The sequence below is a fragment of the Microtus pennsylvanicus genome, chromosome 1 (genome assembly GCF_037038515.1).
Source record: "Microtus pennsylvanicus isolate mMicPen1 chromosome 1, mMicPen1.hap1, whole genome shotgun sequence".
Taxonomy (NCBI): domain Eukaryota; kingdom Metazoa; phylum Chordata; class Mammalia; order Rodentia; family Cricetidae; genus Microtus; species Microtus pennsylvanicus.
The window spans coordinates 127,970,490-127,993,092 of NC_134579.1; the positions used below are offsets into that span (position 1 = coordinate 127,970,490).

The 22,603-nt window shown below is 46.9% G+C and overlaps 1 protein-coding gene across 3 annotated transcripts in view; it reads right to left on the reverse strand.

Annotated features, from left to right (window-relative positions):
• The window catches only part of Ttc28 (tetratricopeptide repeat domain 28), a 533,351-nt gene that overhangs the window by 106,329 nt on the left and 404,419 nt on the right, over nucleotides 1–22,603 (reverse strand). For all 3 annotated transcript variants that reach the window (XM_075983715.1, XM_075983733.1, XM_075983723.1), the window contains one exon: nucleotides 15,573–16,080. In XM_075983715.1, the coding sequence (XP_075839830.1) occupies nucleotides 15,573–16,080 (508 nt within the window). The remainder of the gene's footprint in view (nucleotides 1–15,572; nucleotides 16,081–22,603) is intronic.

Genomic DNA, 22,603 nt, shown 5'->3' on the forward strand with positions numbered 1-22,603 from the left:
CTACACACCATACAGTGCACACAATACATAATATATTACATAGTCATGATAGAACACATGCACCACATACACTCAACACAACAAGCATACACATAAACAAAAGTTAGAAATATAAAGTTGGGCAGGAGAGATGGTTCTAATGTTAAGAGTGTGTTCACCTCTTGAAGAAGACCCAAGTTTGGTTTCTAGCACCCACAAACATCTGTAACTCCAGCTCTGGGGACCTGATACCTCTGACCTCAAGAAATACCTGTATTCACCTGCACCCACACACACGTGTGTGCACACACATGCACGCAAATTTAAAATTTAACAAAAACTTAGGAATCAAGTTCAGCTTCATACACATTTTCTATCCATGGGGGACAAAAATCATGGAATTTGAACTTTTTATAGTTGGAGGGATGTAGGGGATGTTTACACCAATGACAGTGTCAAGGTGCACAACCAAGTATCTGAGAACTGCTTCTGTCACTCAGAATGAGCCTCTTGGGCTCTGGGATCTACAGCAGGAAGGACACGAGGCTGAACTGGAGAATGAGGCACAGGTGTGAATGCACTGAGCATGAACGAGGAAAGGAAGGGTTGTGCTTGGGATTGGCTAATGCCTGGCATTTCCCAGCATGCTTGGCTCCCATCACCTCTCCCCATCAGGACAAATAGGCACTGTCATGGCCTTGCTGCCCTTTAAACACACACTGAGGTTTATTTGTCGCTGTGAAGGCCTTGGGTATAAACCTTGGAACAGATTAGTGCATAGGGGTGGGCTTAGGATTCAGGCGGCAACGGCTGTTCTTTTGATTAGTACTGCCATGCTCTGACTTGGCACCTTAGGACACAGCCGAGGAGGTCCTCATCAGATTTAGCCCCTTGATTTTAGACTTCCCAGCCTCTACAAGGATGAGCCAAATAAATTCCTATGGTTTATAGTTTACATCATCCATGCTAGTCTGTGATAGGAACGCAGGCAAACTATCACCCATACTCACTTGGGACCAAGTGTTGGCCACTAGGCGAAAAGGGCACCAAGGAGCTGAAGACACAGTGCTAGCCTTAGGATGCATAATCTGCTGGTAAGAAAGTGCAATACTCAGGAATACCATGTGCAAAATGTCCGGGAATTGGAGATGAACACCGAGACTTCTAAACCAGTCTTTTCTGGCTTCTGAGCAGTATACACAGAATAAGGAAGTGCTGAAGCTCCACCCAAGGAAGACGGCATCCGGACAGGAAGAAGCAGGGTGAGCAATGTTGGAAGCTTGGGGAACAGCGAACTGGGTGTGGATGAGTGGCAGAAAATGAAGTCAGTAAGGCAACTGAGGACACCACCTCAGAGGAGAGGTCAGTGTTCAGCCCTCTGTACACTAATGGGCATTCCATGAAATACCTGTCTGTTTGCCTCACACAGGGAAGACATTTGAGAGGTGCTCTGAGGTGATGGGGGCTGCTGAAGAAATGAAAACAGCAGGTGAAAAACTTGGTCTTTCTTCCTAAGGGCAGCAGGGACCCAGAACAGGGTTCTGGGCATAGATACCGTATGATAAGATTGAGCATCTGGGAGTTTCTATGGAGTTGCCATGGAAACCATGTGGACCATGAACTGAAGGAGAAGCTGAGGGACTAGTGAGGAGCTGTTGCAAGTGACCAAGTGGGTGGCCCTGACCCATAGCTGACAATACATTCAAACTGGCATTTGGGGGGTGGGGAGTCATTTGGGATGTGAGGGAAGTGGGTGGGGAGCCCAAGATGACTTCTGTGATTGGATAGGCTAGATAGAGGTGTATAAGAGAAAGGGGTTGATGGCTAACAAAATCCACAAACCCAATCAGCAAGTCGCAGATTTCTCTCACGTGCTTCAGCATTATGTGTGATCGCCAATATATGCGAGCACCCGTGTGCATCAGTGGATGATGGATAAAGACAACTGGAATAGCGACACTTTCAGATATGACATGGCCTCACAGGAAGAATGACTCCCATCATCGGAGACAACACAGATGAGCCTAGAAGACATTGTAGTCAGCACAAGCACCCAGGCACATAAGACAAATACTACCTACTTCACGTGTACCTAGGAGCTGGTAAAGCTGGACTCACAGAGGCTGAGAGTAGAATGGTGATCCAGGGGCTGGAGGCTGGGAAAGAGGAGATGTTGGTCAAAGGGGAACACGTTTTGGTAGGTAAGAGTAAGTTTTGACATTATAGTACACAGCATGGTAACCATAGTTAATAATTATGTGTTATATATGTCAAAACTTCAAGATATTAGATTTTGACTGTTTTCACCAAAAAAGTTGGTAGATGTTATTAATCTTTCTACAATATATACACAGCTCAAATATTACATTGTACCCATACATATAGATGATATTTATAAACAGTTAAATAAAGAAAACAAAAAGGAAAGTATTAGATACAGTCAGAAAGATATAAAATCCTACACATACAGCTCAAGAAATCTGACATCAGGAAAGCTCAGCTGAGACGAGCTCACTCAATCACTGCAACCCACACAGTGGGAGGAAAAAACAGATTCCCACAAGCTTCCTCTGACCTCCACATGTGGGCCATGGCCCACTCACACACATACAACAAACAAATACATATATGAATATAAGTTTTTAAAGGAACATTGTTAGGGCTCTCGGTGTATATTTTATTTACACGAAGGGTATGGCTACGGTCACAGCAGCAGCTGAGGACCAGGGAATCTTCACTCTACAAAGAGGACCCTTAGAAGCAGTCCAGGCAATCACTACATTGTCTCCAAACATCACCTTAGCTTATGGAAAAGATACAATCTTAATGCTTTATAGTCTCTTGCTGTTACTTCAGTTTTTTCAAAAAGAAAAGAGAAAGAAACCAGCCAAAAACAAATCCTTTCAAAGTCACCCCAAACCACTGGGTCTTCAAAACTGAACCTGAGATCCCAAAACAGGGCCACAAGATTCTGGAAGAAAGCCCCCACCCTTGTGTTCTGAGTTCTGGCAGGCACATGGCATGGGTCCAGCAGGTGGAGCCCAGAACAGATGGCAGGTCCCACGGCCACAACTGCCTTTGCCACTATTGACGAAGCTAGGGCTACTGCATGGGTGTTGCTGCAGACACTCAGACTGTTGACGAAGCTAGGGCTACTGCATGGGTGTTGCTGCAGACACTCAGACTGTTGACGAAGCTAGGGCTACTGCATGGGTGTTGCTGCAGACACTCCCACTGCCAGGTGTGGGAGGTGCAAGTGCCAGGTATGGGCCGCGGGAGCCTGAGCTAACACCATTGGGGAACTCTGTCTCAGTGCTCTGCCAGGCAGCAGGTGCTCAGAAAAGGGCAATGGAGGAGCTGAAGGAAAGGTGAGTGAAGGGGACAGACCTGCTCAACCGAGTCTGAGAAACAAACTTGTGCTCAGAAACCAATACCCTCTGAAGTCCTGGGTGAAGAGTTCTCAGTGCTCAGAGCAGGACCACTTAATGGGAAATGCCCCATGGGGGCTTCTGACTCAAAGACGTGTTCACCATCATTTGTGTAAAGAAGAGGAAAGCCTCCAAGACCTAATTAGAAAGAGAGAGCTGTTGTGTTTTCCTCCCCATCACCTTATCTTCTTTATTCAGTTCTTGAAGACTCAGCTATTAAAAGGAATTAAGTAATTCATCAAACCCATTTCAATTACCTGCCGCTGATAACATCAGCTTACAATTACTTCTACAAATGAACCAAGTGCCAACCGCCAGGCTAAACATAAGCTAATTCACTGCTAGGCTCTGCCTGCTGGAGACACAACTCTGGGACCCGGCAGCAGGCACTCTTCATGATTCCAACAGCAGCTGTGCACTGACCAGCAGGTCCAGAGTTCACTCTACCGAGACACACACTGCCCCACCCACCCGTGCTGGTGTTGCAGACTCCGACCACAGCTGCAGCAAAGCAGCAGTGTCCAGACAAGCAGGGGACAAATCTTGACCCGAAGTTCCAGGTGGATATTATCATCTATCAGACACTGAAGGTGTGGGCACAGAGCAGGGGGCGAGCTTTGGAATTGATTCATGCTGCACAAGTCCTCTGGCACGCCACTCAAAAACTCTGCTTCAGAGACCTGTTTCTCATTTCTCCTTCTAACTGGGAAGGGGCAGTCTTCTTCCTTCTCTTAGATGTCTAGAAAAAAAATCTGTCTTAGAGCCTGGGGGGGTATTAATTCTTTTACATTTACATTTTTTCTTTCCACCTTCAGGTGAGAACCAGAGGTGTGTGGTGGCTTCCCACATCAGGACCATCATCAGGCTTGTCTCTTTTTTCGCATAGCTGGCTCCACACACAGGATGCTTGTGGCTCCATCACAGTACAGAGCCGTCTGCAGATCCTGCCTCTGGGGCCTGATTCTGGATGGCTGACTGACACCTTCTCTCTTCTGGCATGGCTCTTCTGATGGATCCTCTGGTCTGGCCCAGCACAAGGTATCCTGAGCCCCTTCTCTAGGGCAGAGGACGTTTACAATGGCTTTGGTTCTGTGGAAATGCTTGCTGCCTTAGACTGGACAGAGCAAGGGCCATTGCTCCAGGCTGGTGTATAACCTAACTCACTCACCTGTAGGCTGGTAGGTGTAGCAGGTCTAGGCTGCAGCCTGCAACCCACGGGGCTCCTGTTGGAGTGGAAAGTCTAATGGATGTGAGACCTAGAGTCTTAAGCAATTCTGACCTTTGTCCCATGACCTTAGCAGAGTCACAAATGCCCCTTAATCCTGAGATGCTTGTAAGTTTATCTCACAAGGATACTGGTGTGACAAAAGGTACTAGAAATATAAGCACAGTCCATGCTACCATGCCAAGAACTTCCAGTGAGGTCTCACAGGCTGTGGCAGGAGAGAAGTTGCTTTGAATAAGGCCACATGTGTCATTCTGAGGATTTCCAGAGAAAAAACACTTGACTGGTCTGGATTCATTACTATTTATAACCACATTGATAAAACCAGACTTCTTTTCTCTTGAAGAGAACTCAACATACAAATTGAAATGTAAAAAGAATGAAAGAGAATGAGTATTAGTAACATTTTTTTTCCTTTTATTTTTTTAGACAGCTTTTTTTTCTGTATAGCCGACTGTCCTGGAAATCACTTTGTAGACCAAGCTGGCCTCAAACTCCGAGATCTGTCTGCCTCTGCCTCCCAAGTGCGGGAATTAAAGGCACGGACTACCACTGCCCAGTGGAGTATTTTTTCTTACAAAATATTTTATAAGACTCTTCAGAATACCAAGTTGCACATGTTCACAGCAATTATTTACTCACGAACTTCAGAAACTGCAGTTAGCCAAGTGCATGTATGAGTAGGATATAACTAAAGTGTACGGTATGTGTATGATGCAGATAATACCTAACAGGATTCCAAGTGACCTTAGGAATTCATAACTCTCTGGTTCACATGGCCAGGATTTATTTTTCAAGTGTGAGCTTTAGAAGTGTCATTTAGAGTCTAAACTTTGCTTAGACTCCAGAACTAGCATGGCAGACAGTCACAGCTTTTGGTCACCATCATTTGCAGTTGATGAGAAACAATTTGCACCCCTTCCACCCCTTACCCCCATTAACATGACCCCCAGAAAAGATTATCAACCCCAGGGTAGGGAGATTGTCTTTTGAGACCTTATAAGCCCTGTGTGCTACAAGTCTCTGAGTCAAGGAATTACAAGCATCACATTTTATGCTGGTTGTGATCTCAAAGCCCTGTTTGTAGGAAGGACTGACTATGAAAATGACCATGAGCACATGGCCCAGAGCGGCTTTGTACACACCTGAAGGAAAGCCAGAAGTTCCTGGGGGCACAACCACAGTTCTTACTCAATGGAAGAGTGCAGGGTTCTACCCTATAACTGATGCTCAATAAAACTTGTGGAGCAAGGTATGAATTAGTAAGGAAGCACTAGTCTTAGCTTCCTTTCATTCTCCAGATAAGCTACTTCCTTGACAAAAAGATGTCTTAAATAAGGACAGTCATGTTCCAGGTAGATTAGTGGATGATTGACAGACCTCCATCTGGCCTTGTTGGAACACACTTCCCATCTCTCACTTTAGACCCAACACTGGTGACAACTAGGTTGAGACTGACATGTGTGATCAGTGACTTCCAAAATGGTCCAACTTTGCACCTATGTCTGGGGTGTGTTGCTGTGGGATAAAGCTCTTGTACACTGCAAAGATCTGTCACTCATATTGGTTTAATAAAACGCTGATTGGCCAGTAGCCAGGCAGGAAGAATGTGTGGGACAACCAGACTAGGAGAATTCTGAGAAGAGGAAAGGCAGAGATGCAGTCACCAGCCAGATGCAGAGGAAGCAAGATGAGAATGCCTTACTGAGAAAAGTTACCAGCCCATGTAGCTAAACATAGGCAAGAATTATGGGTGAATTTAAGACATAAGAGCTAGTTAATAACAAGCCTGAGCAATAGGCCAAACAGTTTATAATTAATGTAAACCTCTGTGTTTCTTTGGGATTGAATGGCTGCAGGACCAGATGGGACAGAAACTTCTGTCTACAGTGTATAGCAAATTAAGTTGTCATCTTCGGTGACAGAGATGGAATGGGATAGATACTAGAGTGGAGCTGGGGCTGGAAGTGGGGTAGGGCAGATTGGGGGTGGGAATGGGGATAGGGCTTATGGGAGAAGAATAGGATTGAGGATAGGGCAGGACTGTGGGGTAGAATAGGAGTGGGGATGGGGGCGGGGCTGTGGGGGTAGAATGGGAGTGGGGTGGGAGCGGGTCAGGGGATAAGGGAAGATAGAGTCATTGTTTCCCTTCTTACTTTCCTAATTACACTTTATCCCAAAGCAAGATGGCGGCAATTGTGTCTTGTCTCCCAGTCAATGAGAAGATCTGTGACAAACTGGAGCTAGAGAAGATTAACTGGAACCTATTCCACAGTCTAGCAACCTATTCCACAGAACATCAGTGGTTTGATTTCAAAGAGCCTAAATTAGAACAATGTGACGCCCACTCCCAAGGCCATTCCCATCAGCACCAGTTCACAGGAGGACTTCTCTGCTGTTTACAAGAGTCCCAAGAGTGACCATCCAGTTCCTTCAGGTGAAATGCAGGCAATAGATATCAGTGCCTTTGCACCTCCACCTTTTCTCCAGGCTCCACAAGCTTCACTCTCCTTGCCTTCTTTGATAGAAACACTATACCCACCACATCACTGGGCTCCACCTGCCCCCCATTCCTATGCTCCTGACCCAGTCTCCCTGGCTCCCTTTCCTTCCTGGCCTCTAAGATGAAGTTCTATTCACCAACGGTCCTTGAAGGGGGAGAAGTCACTTCTGGGAGTGCAGAAAGTTGAACTCACATGAGCTTCCCAACTCTTCCCCTCCTCCAGTTTCTTTCCAAAGGCATGGCTGTTCTCCTGGTTGCCCTGGCATACCACTTTGTGTTTGAACTCTTAGATGCTTGTTCTTAGTTGCGGTAGTTTAATAGAAATTGCCCCCAGATGGAGTGGCACTCTTAGGAGATGTGGCCTTGTTGGAGTAGGTGTGGCCTTGTTGGAGTAGGTGTGGTCTTGCTGGAGTAGGTATAGCCTTGTTGGAGTAGGTGTGGTCTTGCTGGAGTAGGCGTGGTCTTGCTGGAGTAGGCGTGGTCTTGCTGGAGGAAGTGTTTCATTGTGGAGGCAGAGCTTTGAGGTCTCACATATGTTTAAGTCACACGCAGGGGGACAGAATACTTACTTCCTGTTGCCTGTGGGATCAAGATGTGGCTCCCTCTCCACTCTCAGCTCCTTCTTCAGCACCGTGTCTGCCCACAAGCTCCCTTGTCCCTCCATGATGATAATGGACTGAATGAACCTCTAAATTGTAAGCAAGCCACTCCAATTCATCTTTTTTAATGAGAGTTGCCATGGTCATGGTGTCTATTCACAGCAATAGAAACCCTGACATGAGCCACAATGTTAACATAGGCATCACATAGACATTAGCCAAATGTACTGAGAACCTACTCTGTGCAAGGTATTAACACAGACCACGAAGCACAAGGCAGCTCCTACTGGCCATGAACTCCAATGCCTCAGAGGTAACTATGTCTATATTAGTAAACACACAGCAATGATTACATCTGAATCCAACAGGGCAAGAGACAGTGTTTAAATACTATTGGGCTCACACAAAGGAAATCTCTTACTATAAAGAGAAGCTACACATAGTGAATGGAATTTGGGATAATACTGAAGTGATGGGTGAACTGCAGACAAGCAGGAGGAGACAGCTGGAGGAAAAACAAACAAACAAACAAAAAACAACAGGAAAGCATTGCCAAGGTGGAAAATGGTGAGGTCAGAAGGGCGCATGGTAGGTAATGGAGTTTTCAGAAGAAGTGGGAGGAATAGAGACAAAAGACTGGATGTGTCCATCATCGGGACTGGCTATTGTGTGGACACAGGACACTGTAGCCAACAAGTGGAGCTTTAAGAGGATAAGCCATGGGCTGGAGAGGAGGCTTGGTGGGTAAGAGCACTGGGTGCTCTTCCAGAGGCCCCTGGTTCAAATCTCAGCACCCACATGGTAATTCGCAGCTGTCCATGACTCAAGCCTGCTAACACTGCCGCAGAGGGGAATGGATGATGCGGAAGAGCTTGACTGGCGGGTTCTCACAACACACTGGGCAGCAGCGGCGCGGGGTTGGGGACGCAGAGAACTAGGAAGTGAACAGTTACGGAGCAGCTTAGGTGGACAGTTGGCTGGAGCAAAGGACATGGGAAAGACACTAGTGTGCTTAAGTCAGGATGGGGTGCTAGGCTGGACAGTGTCCCCCACACTCCTTCCCTGGAAGGCTTACATGTAGGGGGAGGGGTTACACCGATCTACTAGACAGGCCTGACAGAGGCCTGGCTGTCCCTATTAGAAGAAGCTGGTGGCCTGGGGCAAAACAACATGTATCAGAAGCAGACATTGTAATGGCTGGTGTGCTATAGGTAGACAGGAAGGTGCCCACAGAAGGAGGGAAAGGCAAAGAAACAGATCCCCGGGCCACCGCAGATGGACTTGCCTTTAGTCCAGTGAAACTGATTCCAGGTTTTCATCAACAACTGGACCGTGAGAGAATACATCCGCATTGTGGAAGTACCAAGTTCAGCATTTAGAGACAGCAGCCTCAGGTACTGAGATACAGGGCTACAAGGTGAGCTGTCCACAACAGTTCAGAAAAGCCCAAACGGCCAGTATTAGAAAGCCAAATTTCATGTTTGGATTCAGTGATATTGAGCATTCACCTCACTCACTAGGCACCTGAACACAGGAAAGGGCAGCAAGGAGAGACAGGATAGAGTTGGAAGCAGTGTGCAGAAAGCCGGAGTCAAAGATAGGCAAAGGTCAGAAACAATGATAGGGAAGCATGCCTCAAAGACATTGGAGACTGCGAGGCTGGGAGAAGAAGCAGGTTCTGGGTAGGTGTATAGTGACTCCATTCCACACGTGAGCCCGTGCCCACAGATGTATGAGTCTATGCATAGGGTAAGGGGTCTGGAAGGTTCTACCAAACCACTAAATTATAGTTGACTCTAGGTGTGGGGCAGAGACAGGTGTCCTTTCCCAATTTATTCCCTTTTGTGATAATTTTTTTTCCCACAAAAGCACCCACCACTGCTGTAACTGGAATCATTAGTCTGCACAAACAACAGCCAGGAGAAAGGACAGTGTCCAGCTCAGAACAGCCATGGGGACTTCAGCAGCTTCAATGTGGCCCCAATCTGCAACCTCAAAAGGCTTCTCAGCTCTACCTGAGAAGATCCCTGTTGATCCCTGGGGAGGGGGAAGGGCAAAAGTTAAATTGTTGAGATTAAAAATAAGTGGGGGCTTCCAGCAGTGAGACAGGAGCTTCTCTGAGCCCAAACTTCTGTAGATAACCTCAGGAGTGGGGAGGGGCATACCAGAAACTGCTGGTATTATTTTTAAATAAAGCATTAAATAAAGCAGGAGCAAGCCAGCCAACACCACTCCTTCATGGCCTCTGTTCCTTCCTATGGGTTCCTACAGGTTCCTGCCCCGGTTTCCCTGGCTGATGGACCACAGGCTGTAAGATGAGGTAATGCCCTTCTTCCCCAAGTTGCTTTGGTCATGGCAACAGAAATGCTAACTAAGAAAGCCTGTAAGTTAAAGGTTGCAAAGAAAGGTTTCCCCTGCCCCCGCCCATAGGAGGAGGTTGAGTTCATTCAAATCAACTGTCTGGGAAAGCGAGAGCCACACACTGATGTGATGGAGATAGAGAAAGCAGTTTCTCCGCAAATCTCTCCCACAGTGTGAGATACATGCCCACATGACTGCACACAGAGTGTGGGGAGGCTAAAAGCGACAGGCAACCAACAAACAACCCGGACTACACTAAAACCAGTGACGTACACACTTTAAATCTCACAGTCTGAGGATATCCGCCAAACTAAAAACCACCAAAGGGTCTAACCCCAAGATGACCCCATGGACTTAGCTGCCAAGGCCTTAAGAGCACAGGCCATACATCTAGACTGGGCTACGTAACGGGAAACAAAACCCACAAACATACACAGAAAATCTTAGTGCTAAAAGCTGAAATGTTAATGAACCAAATAAAAATTCTAAAGCTAAAAAATGAAATATGTATCTTAATGTTCACTTCTGTGGGAAACAACTGGGCTTGCCTGAGAGAGGTCCACGTTTCTGGGCACAGCTGGAACGCTTGCCCCTGGGAACACAATGCTCGCCTGTCAGCTGGGGAGGCATCTGGTGGCTCTGCTGCCAGTGTGCTCAATCTTGGGGACTTTGGTAGAAAGTGAGGTCCTCCGTGATGTGACCAGCTGCAACTACGCGAGCAAGGTTCGGTCAGTAACAAGTGGGTACCACGGCTGACAAGGTTCGGTCAGTAACGAGTGGGTACCACGGCTGATAAGGTTCGGTCAGTAACGAGTGGGGACCACGGCTGATAAGGTTTGGTCAGTAACGAGTGGGGACCACGGCTGACAAGGTTCGGTCAGTAACGAGTGGGGACCACGGCTGACAAGGTTCGGTCAGTAACAAGTGGGGACCACGGCTGATAAGGTTCGGTCAGTAACGAGTGGGTACCACGGCTGACAAGGTTCGGTCAGTAACGAGTGGGGACCACGGCTGACAAGGTTCGGTCAGTAACAAGTGGGGACCACGGCTGATAAGGTTCGGTCAGTAACGAGTGGGGACCACGGCTGATAAGGTTTGGTCAGTAACGAGTGGGGACCACGGCTGATAAGGTTCGGTCAGTAACGAGTGGGTACCACGGCTGATAAGCCTTTCTGACTGGTGTCATTCCCACTGCTCAGGAGAATTGATTCTGTCCACAGAGCCCGTGATAAAAACCCTGACAGTCCCATGCTGGGCACTCAGCTGGCCTCTGCCCTGTGGGCAGAGCTTAATTGGCACCCTTCACCACAAACATATAAATGTGGTCATCACCAGCCAGACATGGGATGGCAGGTTCTAGACTCAGTGAGAGACTCTGTCTGAAGGGAACGAGGCAGAGCGTGACAGAGCAGGACACCAGTGTTCCCTGGCTTCACATGAGTACATATAGGCGGGCACCCCACACACAGGAGTTTGTACCAGACACAAAAAGTTGAAAACTTGAGGCGTTTCCTAGATGGGTTCACTTTCCTGTGGTCAGAGACTACAGGGCTTCCAAAGGAGTGACACTCAGAGTGTCACCAGGCCAAGCAGCAGGCCAAGCTGTTCCGCTCATTAGTGTCAGTGAAATTTTAAAATATGTATTTATTAACTATTAAGAATGTCCACTTACACTTGGGAGGCAGAGACAGGCAGATCTCCGAGACCGAGGCCAGCCTGGTACATACACCTAGTTCTAGGACAGCCAGGGCTACACAGAGAAACCCTGTCTTGCGGGGACAAAAAAAGAAAGGGAGAGAGAAGTGCCCATTTAGAAGAAATCTCTGCCTGTCACCGTGGATGTGTTTGTCTCTTTAATTCCGTGGCACACTGTACTCCGAGGATCTCCCACACGCTAACGCTCACTTAGGATTTGTTGGTTCCTTCTCTCCTACGCCACCGCCACCCCCTCCCCACCTCAGGAAATCATCTACACCTTCCTGACCTTGAAACACCCTTTCTCTTTTCTTGAGTTACCTTTATGTATTTTGGTACAATGAGCACAAACTGGCTGTAGTTACGTGAACGACACGGAAATGCTTAGGCCACTGCGATCTGTGGTGTGTGGAACGTCCCTGTAAGCTGATGAGACACAAACTGCTGGGGTCTTGGGACATAGGGGACAGAAACTTCCATTTACACTCCAACCCCTTTCTGTAGCCTTTTCTTTTAACATTTAATGTAATTAATTTAATATTTAATTTTAATTTTAACATTTAATGTAATGGATGGGTCACCATCCTACGGTGTCTCAGTCTCCTTTATGCACCCCTCCCTTATTCCTCTTCGCCTGCTTGGTAGCTGGACTTTTTTGTTTCTCTTGGAAGCTGCTCTGAAGATTTCAAGTGTTTTTCACAGTTTAGAGTCTATATTGAGCTAATCCCAGAATGTTTCCTGTGAGATCCAAGTACCTTGCAGCCTTGCACATGCATCGGCTCCCACCTGTTGTGGGATGCTGCAGCCATCCCCTGCATTATTTTTAAATAAAGCATTATATTTTTGTTTTAAACAGTCATTTTAATTACTTAAGGGGAAAGCAATGTTTTGTTTATCCATGTATTTACCATTTCTGGTGCTCTCTTTCTCTCCTAAATACCTGAGCCTCCATATGGTATCATTTTCTGTCTGTGCAAGGGACTTCATTCAACGTTTCTTAGGGTTCTCTGCCAGTGATGAGCTTCTCATTGTGGTTCACCTAAAATATACTGTGTTTGCCTTCATTCCTGTAATTTGTTTGCTTCTCTCACTTTGTCTTTGTTTGTCTGTTTGCTTGACTTACTTTGAGACAAGGATTTTCTCTGATGTCCTGGGTAAGCCTTGGCCTCCTGGGTGTTGGGATTATAGCCACACATCCACACATTGTATTGGCAGCTTCCTGGTTCCCCTTGGGGCCACCAGAGAGCACAGGAATCCCATTAAACCTGGATGTTTTTTTAATTTGGCTTGTTGTGGTTTGACTTGATTGGGATTTTTGCGTCAGCAGAGAGCTTGCATTAGGAATATTCCTAACAGTAAGCAATTTTTACCTATTTTTTTTCAAATATTTTTCTTGACCCATTCCTTCAGGCTGGGAGACAGTTCAGTGGACAGAGGAGCGTTGATGGCACAAGTGTGAGAACTTGCATTTGGATCCCAACACCCATGTAAACAAGCTCTGGGCACTTGTGGCAGTCTGCATATAATCCCATTGCTTGGGAGATGGAGACAGGGCAGCCCTGGAGCAAGCTGGATAGCTAGAGGAGCCCATCAAATCAGGGAGTTCTGAGTTCGGTGAGAGACTGCCAGTGTCAGCTTCTGGTCTTTATATACGTGAGCATCCACACATATGCACACATGCATGCACGTCATGTACACACAAGAATGCACAAAGTCTCCTGTCATCTCTAATTGCACATTGGTGATTCAGAGACCAATCCGGGTGTCTGTCAGATATGCCCTGCCCCGCAGTTCTGTCATTGACTCTGAGTACATCAAGCTCCCAGGACCTGTCTCTCTTTGCCTGTCCCTCCCCCTAGCTCTAGGGTTACAGGCTTGCATAACCACAACAAAACTCAAGTCCTCATGCTTGCCCAGCAAACACTCACCCACTGAGCCATCTCTCCAGCCCAATGTTTTGATTATTGATTTTTTTTCTGTATAGTGCTAAGGATTGAACCATAGGCCTCATATATACTAAGCAAATGTTCTACCACTAAGCCCTACCCTAGACCCCAAGGAGCTTAACATTAAGCAAACAGACCAAATAAAAATCATAAATTATCTTATAATATTATTTAAATTCAAATGAAAGTGAAAACAACACAGAAAGTATGTGGTGGGTAAAGCACTGTTCAAAGGAAACGCAGGACCTTTACACGACTGCACTGAAAGTCAGTGGTCTAAGGCATGACATTTGGTAGCTGAAATAGAATTCAGGAGAGGGGATAAAATTACACAAGACACAAGCAGAAACAAAGGAATAGCCAACACACGTACTCACAGCACTAACAGAGGCAAAAACAGGATCTTCTCTAAAAAAAAAAAGTTAAGAAAATTGATAAATTTTCAACCAAAATGATCTAGAAAAACAGCTACATATGAGGAAGGGGTATAGAATGTGCTCCCCACTCAGCCACGAGGAGAATGCATGACGTAATCTCTAGAGAATCGACTGAAAAACACGAGGAGAGTAGAGCAGAAACAGCAAGTAGATAAACCCCTGTTCCCTGTGTGCAATGTTTTCCCAATTTATTGTACTATTAGCTCTTCAAAGGAACAAGGCTTTTGGGGTGTTGATACCCCTTAAATAAACGACACAGGATTAACCACATAGTAAGCCGTCAATAAACACCAGTATTTGTTAGAATGAACACAGACAGCTGAGAACTGATCACTTTGGTTCTTCCAGACAGGATGAACCCGGGACTCACAGGACAAGGAAAGCTATGAATGCAACCCCAACTAAAATATGGGACTGGGTGTGTATGTGACTCAGTGGTACAGCTCTCAAGTGTGAATTTAGTAGATGCAACCTCATGTCCTCGTGTCAAATGGCTGAAGAGTTCTGCAAACCTAGACTCCCCTTCTGGCCTCAAGGTCATCTTCAGAGCCACCTAAGAACCTGCAGGCCTTTATGGCACAAATATAGTTAAAAGCAACAGAGGCTGAGGGAAGGGAAGAAAAGCACTAGTATGGCGTCAGTGGGCTGGAGACATCTGAGTGGTAGTTCACGTAAGGAAAGGACTTGCTGCAATCACAGCCAGCGGTATGTGAAGCCCAGGCAGATACCAGTGAGGTTACCTTCTTATCCTCTCCACGTCCAATCCTCCAGAGCTCACAAATGGCCAGAAGCTCTGGCTCAGCAAGGAAGTCAACTTACACTTCCAAACACACCTGCGCCTTCTCTCAGAGGCCAGCAACTTCACCAAAGCACCTGCTTTCCAGTTGTCCACGGGCTTCTACCAGTCCCATTATATTGTCTTGACTCTAACCAAACAGCAAACCAACTGCAAGTACATCTTCCCTATGGTCTTCCACAAAATGATATTGCATTTATACCAAAACTCAATATTATTTTTAATACACATAATTTTGTGGCAAAAGATACACTGTGGGTAAATTCACCAAGTAAAGTCATCGCTGATATATTTTCCTCAGGCCCTTAAACCACACATAGCTCCCTACCACCTCCATGCTCCTCTCTGTTAGAAAGAGGCACTAACTCTTCTCTCCGAATAGGCTAAAGGGTGGGGTTTTGTTTCCCAGCACTGCAAGGTTTTAATTCTCAGAGCATAAAAGAGATGACATGATTTACAGTAAGTAGGCTCAGGGGGTATGGCTGAAGGAGAGATATGGAAGGAATTTTTCTGAACAAAACACACAAGCGCCTGAAAAAGACAACAGCTACTCCAACCACCTCAAGCCTAGCCCAGGGTCATAAAACGAAGGGAGGCTCTTACCCAGATTGGAAGATGCGCGGCCCTCCGCAGCCCGGTCCTTGAGGTCCTCAGCAATACCCAGCTGCTGCTCATGGTACTGTTTGGCCCTCTCCAAGTCCTGCATGCACCTGGCAGCGTGGCCCAAACCGGCATAGGCCCGCATCTCAATGGACTTCTCCATCAGCTCCCGTGCCAGCTCCAGCACACAGTTGTGGTAGGACATGGCCTTGTCAAAGTTCCTCCGGTAGTGGTAGGCACTGCCCAGGTTGCTGTAGGCACGGGCCTCTTCCCGCTTGCTCCCCAGGTCCTTGGCTATCCGCAGGTGCTGTTCATGGCACTGCACAGCATTTTCAAAGTCGCCCATGGCGATGTACACAGCTCCCATGTTGCCGAGTTCTCGGGCTTCAGAAAGTTCATCTTTGGACTGTTTGGCAAGAAGAACGCACTGTTTGTGACTGGCCAGAGCATTGGGATAGTCTCCAATGGCTGTGTACACATGGCCTAGACTGCTCAGGGCTGACGAAGCTGCCTGGAAAAATGAGAAAACAACAGATAATGGTTTTGGTTTGTTTCAGCAGATAAAATAAAAGTTGTCTGGAATGATCTTCCAGCGGTGTTTCTATCAGGAGACTACAGGCCCATTAATACTGACAAAAAGCACATCCCACAGCAAGTCACTAACAGAAGACAATGGTCATGTAAGCAGGGGTGTGCTGGAGCTGATCTCACAGAAACAGGTGGTGTTCCATGTAGTTTTCATCTGGAGACCTACTGGAATTCCACCAGTCCCTGTTAGTACCCACCAGCTTCTGCAATGGAAGAAAATATCGAAGAATGCCCAAATCTCATGACAAGCACAGGGTGGTGGACAGCAGCAGGTGCTGTTCCCTGAGCATAAGATGCTACGAGACCCACACGTGGCTGTGCCTCGAGCAGCTCTGTGTCCCTGTGCGTCTCTCTCTTGAAGCCAATGAGGGGGATACTTTCTACCATGACTTATAATACGTGGGTGCAGGATCCTCTGTTCTCTTATCCTGCTCCCTCAAGTGACTTGTGGTTTGCACCAGGATCAGAACCAAAGAACTCTGGGTGGGGCCCAGCTAACACCTCCGAACTGGACAGTCCCCATTGGACTGGCCATGCTCCTCCGGCTCATATGGAGCTCCAGTTTTCCTTTACCTCTGGAGTCTCTGAGCTGCAGCCTCTCAGCACAGAGAAGGGCTACCTGCCAGGACCCAACATCACACCAGTCATCTCTATCAAATCTATCTGTCTTCAAGGTCTTGATGGGACTGGTGGCAGAGCGTGGCAGTTGACACTTGCCAATAGCACACACAAGCATGGAAAAAATAATGAAGATTAAAATTGAGAGGTCTTAGTGAAATGACTCTATGGCAGTACAGGACTACACAGAGGTACAAAACAAACAAAACCAAAGAATCAAAGAAGCAGCCACACGCTTTCGAGCCCCCTACCAAGTGCATACAGTCTCAGACTCCAGTGTTCGCTTTTAAAGACCTTTGTGTAAGAATATAAAAGGGAAGTTATGCTAGGCTGTCCCTTCCCTTTATTCTGAAACTTGAAAGCTTGCCTCCTTTCCTCTCCTTCATTACATGTCAGCGGCCATTTGGCATGTGGTCCCTTTCTTCATGCTGCTTCCACCTCCATAACATGAACATGTGACCCTGGGAGAACAAAGGGAGCTCTTGCTCCCAGGGGTCTCCAGCTCGGGAGCACCAATGAGGCAGTGCTGTGCCTTCCTTTCTCAGAAGTATTCTGGGCCCTTCTGGGGGCTTTCTTTGATATCTCATAGACATGAGTGATGTGCTTTCCCTGTCTGCTTTGCTTTGTGAAGTAGCAGTTTTTGCTAAAGCGGCTGAGCCCATTTGCACAGTGTTTCTGAGTGGTATGCTTGCAAGGCAAACTATATTAAGTTGCTTTTATCAACACACATGTTTCTACAAAAAGATTTAGAAATCAGAGAGGAAATAAACACCTATAAATTTTCTTTTTTGGTTCTTGTCTGAATAGTGAGATAGATACAACTCTAGGGAGATTATGATGCTGTATCAGTCAGCCTGGCCGAGGCAGCAATGATGTCACAAGGCAACATGCCACTAAGACAGTGTTGGTCTCAGGCCCCACTCAGAGCCTCGTGGGGACAGAAGGTGGGGTGCCAGGTTGGCCTACTGTGCCATTGAAGCATGATTAATAAAAACTCAGAAAGAGAAATTGGGGTTCAACCTGAAGGTCAGAAAAGTAAAACAGCCATCCATTGGCTCTTACCTCTACGTCAGTCTGAAATCGCGATCGTGCCTCCAGGAATTCTCAGAATGAGACTGTGTCTGAGAGCTGTCTCCTCCCGTTTTATAATCATCTCTGGGATTATTAAATCCATCGCCTGGTTTCTATGGCAAACTAGTGTGGCTGCTGGGATTAAAGGTGTGTGTCATTGCTGCCTGGTCTGTAAGGCTGGCCAATGGGGCTGTTTCACTCTCTGATCTTTAGGCAGTCTTTATTTATTAAAATACAAATGAAATGCCACCACATACCATGGCTCTCCACTGCTCGAACCCCACCAGCACTCACTCTCACAATCTTTTCTTCATTTGCTGTAGGTCTTGGCCTCAGTGTCTTTCCTCTCCTGCCCTCTGCACAGCTTCTTTCCCATCTAAACCTAACGAGGGAGGCCACAGTCCAGACTACAACCTGATGTCCTTTTGGTAGGATACACAGGCCCTTCTCTGGGAAGCCAGGCAGCTAAGGACCAGATCTTACCTCTGGGAGCTCAGCTATTTGGGTGCCCTACCTCTGGGATGTGCAACAACTGAACAACGTGGAGCCTTGGTTTCCAGACAGCCATTTCTACTTCCACAGCGACAAGCCAGGAGCTGAGTGTTTCGAATGTAGCCCCGAGCCCCTGTCAAATGTGTAAGCCATAAATAATTTACTAGCTAGCTTCACTAGCAGATCTGGTTGGAGGCAATGAGCCTTCAAACAGTGTTGCGGACAGATTTATATGACTCGGGCAGGCACAGCACCCCAGGTCTCACTGTGCTTGGAAACTTCTGGTTTATGACAACTCCAAATGACAGTTCAGAGAGCTTGTGCTTCTGAGTCTTCACTTCTCCAAATGGCAGGAAGACACAGGAGCTGCCTCACTGAAGCTCTGTGAGTGTGAGACCATGCACCTCCCTCCCAGGGTGTGTGGAGAAGACCGGGGCATCAGCTCTTTCCTGCTATCCTCCCCTTAGCTCTGCAGAGGCAGACTCTTGAAGGCAGTATCCTGCCCCTCACATCTCTGGGAAGAACTGTGTAATGACAGAGTACGCATCAGAACTTCTGAAGCCGGGACAGGCTCAGCACAGGACCAGATGGAACAGGGTTGAGCAGCAGATCATCTCACTTCTTCTGTATTTATAAAATGGTGCTAATAACAACACTATACACACGTGGCATTCACTAGGACAATGCCTGATAGCACCACAGTAAAGGTGCAGTGCTCTGTAAACTCAGCAAACGTGTGTGCGTGCTGACGACCTCAAGCCACGTGAGCTGGGCTCTTACCAGGCAGCCACTAGAAGCAGTCGCTGAAAACACCAGTGATCATGACTGAACATCTGTATTCCTATCAGTTTCCCAGGAAATAAAACCTAGTGTTTCACCACCCCTGGGCAAATAACATGTGATGGCATTTATCAGCTAAGTGTGTTTGAAATTATCCACTAGTCTTTGTTCGGACTCCTGGAGAAGATGCGAAGGTTCCCTGTCGACTGGGAACCCCAGGCCTGCTGCACACAGACCCTATGTTTGCACTGAGGTTCATGCTACCTTTGTATATTGATCTTGCTGAGGTTTCTGTGCCAGAAAAGCAGCAGCTGCTTCCCACAGGGGACACATCTGGGAACATCTGTACTGAGCACTAAGATGCACACAGAAAGCATCACTATCAAACTATCAGGGCAGAAGAACACAATGGACCTCTCTTTCTACAAAGATAGAAAGGAGACCTTTTCTTGTCAAAGCACAGCTCCCAAATGCAAGCTGAGGCACCGGGGCCGGTCACCCCACCACCCTGCCAAGCTTCGTGAGGCCTGAGCCAGAGCCAGAAATTACTTCACACATCAACCCATTTTCAAGGGCTTTGAGTTTGAGAAATGAAATAAGACAAACTATCCAAACAAGAACAGACTGATGACGACAAGGTTCGAGGATGTGCACCTTTTCCTCCCATCAGGCATGTGTTTCCCTTACTGTGTGAATACCTTTCGTAGGAGTTATATTTTACATTGTTACCTAAGGAATATTCTGTATGATCGTCAATTGATTAATTGTATGTACTCCAGCAAATGGGGATTGTATTTGCAGCTAGTAGCAGAAATATTGATTTTTCCCTCTTACTACCCAAATCCACATGTATGATGTATTCCCTGCCCGCTCAGTGCTCCTAAACAGGGGTCCTTCCTTAAATACCCTCAGCCCAACCAAGGAACACAGAAACACGTGGCTCTGGGTTCAGGCATAGAGAGAGATGTGCATGTCGGGCTGAGAGTGCACTGATGGGCCTGGGGTCCTCTCCTGTAAGCGCTTGGACAGCCCAGGCAAGGGACTGGCACTAGAGATTCTTACACTTGTATATATCTTAGTTTCTCTTCTACTGCAGCAGACTTAAGTTCCATCATTTCAGAAACATGGCAAAGACAATCAAGAAACAACACCCACAGCTCTGTCACCACACCTAAAAAGACAGCAGAAGCATCTGGACTCCTGACGGTAGGCAGCACCATTACCTGCACAGCAGAAGGGACTACAGTGCCCTTTATTTAGGGGTGGACTTGGTCACTTGTCCCTTTGCTGTGACTAAAGAACCTGACACACGCACTGAAGGGAGGAAGGATTTGGTTTGGCTTAAGGTTCAAGGAGATACGGCCTGAGAGAAAACATCACAGTGAGGGCACATTGGATCTGGAGTCCGGAAGCCGAGAGGAAACAGGAAGTGGAGTCAGACATTCATACTTTAAGGTCCACCCCCAGGGACCTACTTCTCCTGGTTAGGCTCCATCTTCTCACGGTCTACAACCTCCCAAATCACATCCCTGTGATTCCAGCACTTAGGTGGCTGGAACAGGAGAATTAAAAGCTTGAATTTGCCAGAATCCACACAGCAAGATCTTACCTTTAAACAAAACAACACAGCCAAAAAATTTCTGTTAATGGTTAAAATGTGGCATTTATGAGGCAGTATGAGGTGTTCGTCTTTCAAGCTACACAGATGAAACTGGAGAGGTACGCACTGGTGGAAGAGGCCAGACTGAAATGGCTCCTTTCTGCAGCCATCCAGGACAGGCAAGCTGCAGAGTGAAGAAGGCCTGTGAGGGGGGCGTTACCAGGTGGAGCACAGGGATTTTAGGGCACTGAAGGAGTTCTGCATGATACAATGGCAGATATGTGACATTTACGTTTATAGCAGAGAATGAATCCACTGCAAATGTCAACGTCAATAAACAATATATCAACCGTGGCTCATCGTTTGTAATATACACCATACAGAAGGTGTCAGTGAAGGACAAGCAGATGAGAGGCAACTGTGAGACCTCTATTTCCTCAATCTTTTATTCTGAAATAAGGCCTTTAGTTGAAAAATTATTTATACATAAATTAGAGCTCCCCTGTGGGGAGAGGTGGGTGGGTAATTCAGGAAGCAAACAGCTCACACAAGGCAGGAGGCAGATGTGCGAGCTGAGCCTAGGGAAGCAGGTGGGATGGGTCTGTACCCAGTGTGGACAATCCCAGGCTTTTCCCAAATATGCCTTCCTCTTGTCATCGTGTCAAACCTGGCATGTGATGTAGTGACATCTCTAAAGGTTCCAACTAATAACGTTGCAGGGAAGGGCCGCACACAGCAACTCCAGCGCTGGCACTGGGTAATTCAAGCTCTACATGGATGGCCAGTAGCGACTGCAGGGGCATTCATACTGCCATACGCAGGAGGGGGAGCCGGAAAGATAAAGACAATAATGCTAACTGAAACAGCACCTGACTGTGGTTAGTACAGTGTAAGTACTGAGGGAAGTCTTCTCTCCTTCCATACTGTGTGAAGCTAACAGGAGGTGGCTGTGCACCCAGCCTCAGCTGATCAAGGTGATTGTTTCCTGGGAAACAGGAGGCATTTGTGAGAGCAGAGCACGTGTCACCACATCCTTCCCTCTGTTGCTATGACGGTTCCATCTAAACTGATCCGCATGTGTCACCGAGTGTGTACAAGAGCCCTGGCTGATCTGTAATGAACACAGAGTGGGCACAAGGAATAAAGCTCCGCTTTAAGCCACTGAGATTCTGGAATTGGTTGTTATTACCACGTAATCCACCAATCCTGACTGATATTCCACTGAGCAAAAATTAGTAACTTACCTCTCCAGCAGACATCCTCCTGAGAGTCAACTATGACAGCAAACTATCTAGCAGCCTGGTCATGTGCCAGTCACACAAGCTTCTACAACGAGACCTTATTCTGTTCTATAAGAAAACCATATTTGAGAAGAACTGGCCCCTAAATCAGTGTTGGCTAATCTCAATAGCCCTGAGAGTTTCAGGTGCAAAGGTCAACCTGGCTTCCCCAAGTCACAGAGCATCAATCCTTAGGGAGAATCAATAGCTATCCAGATATGAGCCGAGAGAAACTGCAGAGTGAATCTCATTCTTCTGGGGCATGTCTTGAATGACATGCACATCTTATTTCATAAGTATATTACAGCCTGAGCTGTACTTGAGATAATAAAATAATTCTCACAAAGAGTACATGGCCCGGGCTCCTAGAATGTTCACTCAGTGCTCACAGAGACACTTGGACAAAAACTACAGGCATCTTCTCACTCCGTCAACACCCATGACAACACCCAACGACGACATCCATGGCAAAAACACCATTCAGAATTCAGTGCTTCTGCAAACAGCTGCTGTGGCTTCGTTCTAAAGAAAGTATCAACCTGGAAACACCACACTTAGGTCTTTGCCTGTGCCACCAGGAAGCTGACGGTCAGACCATACTCTTC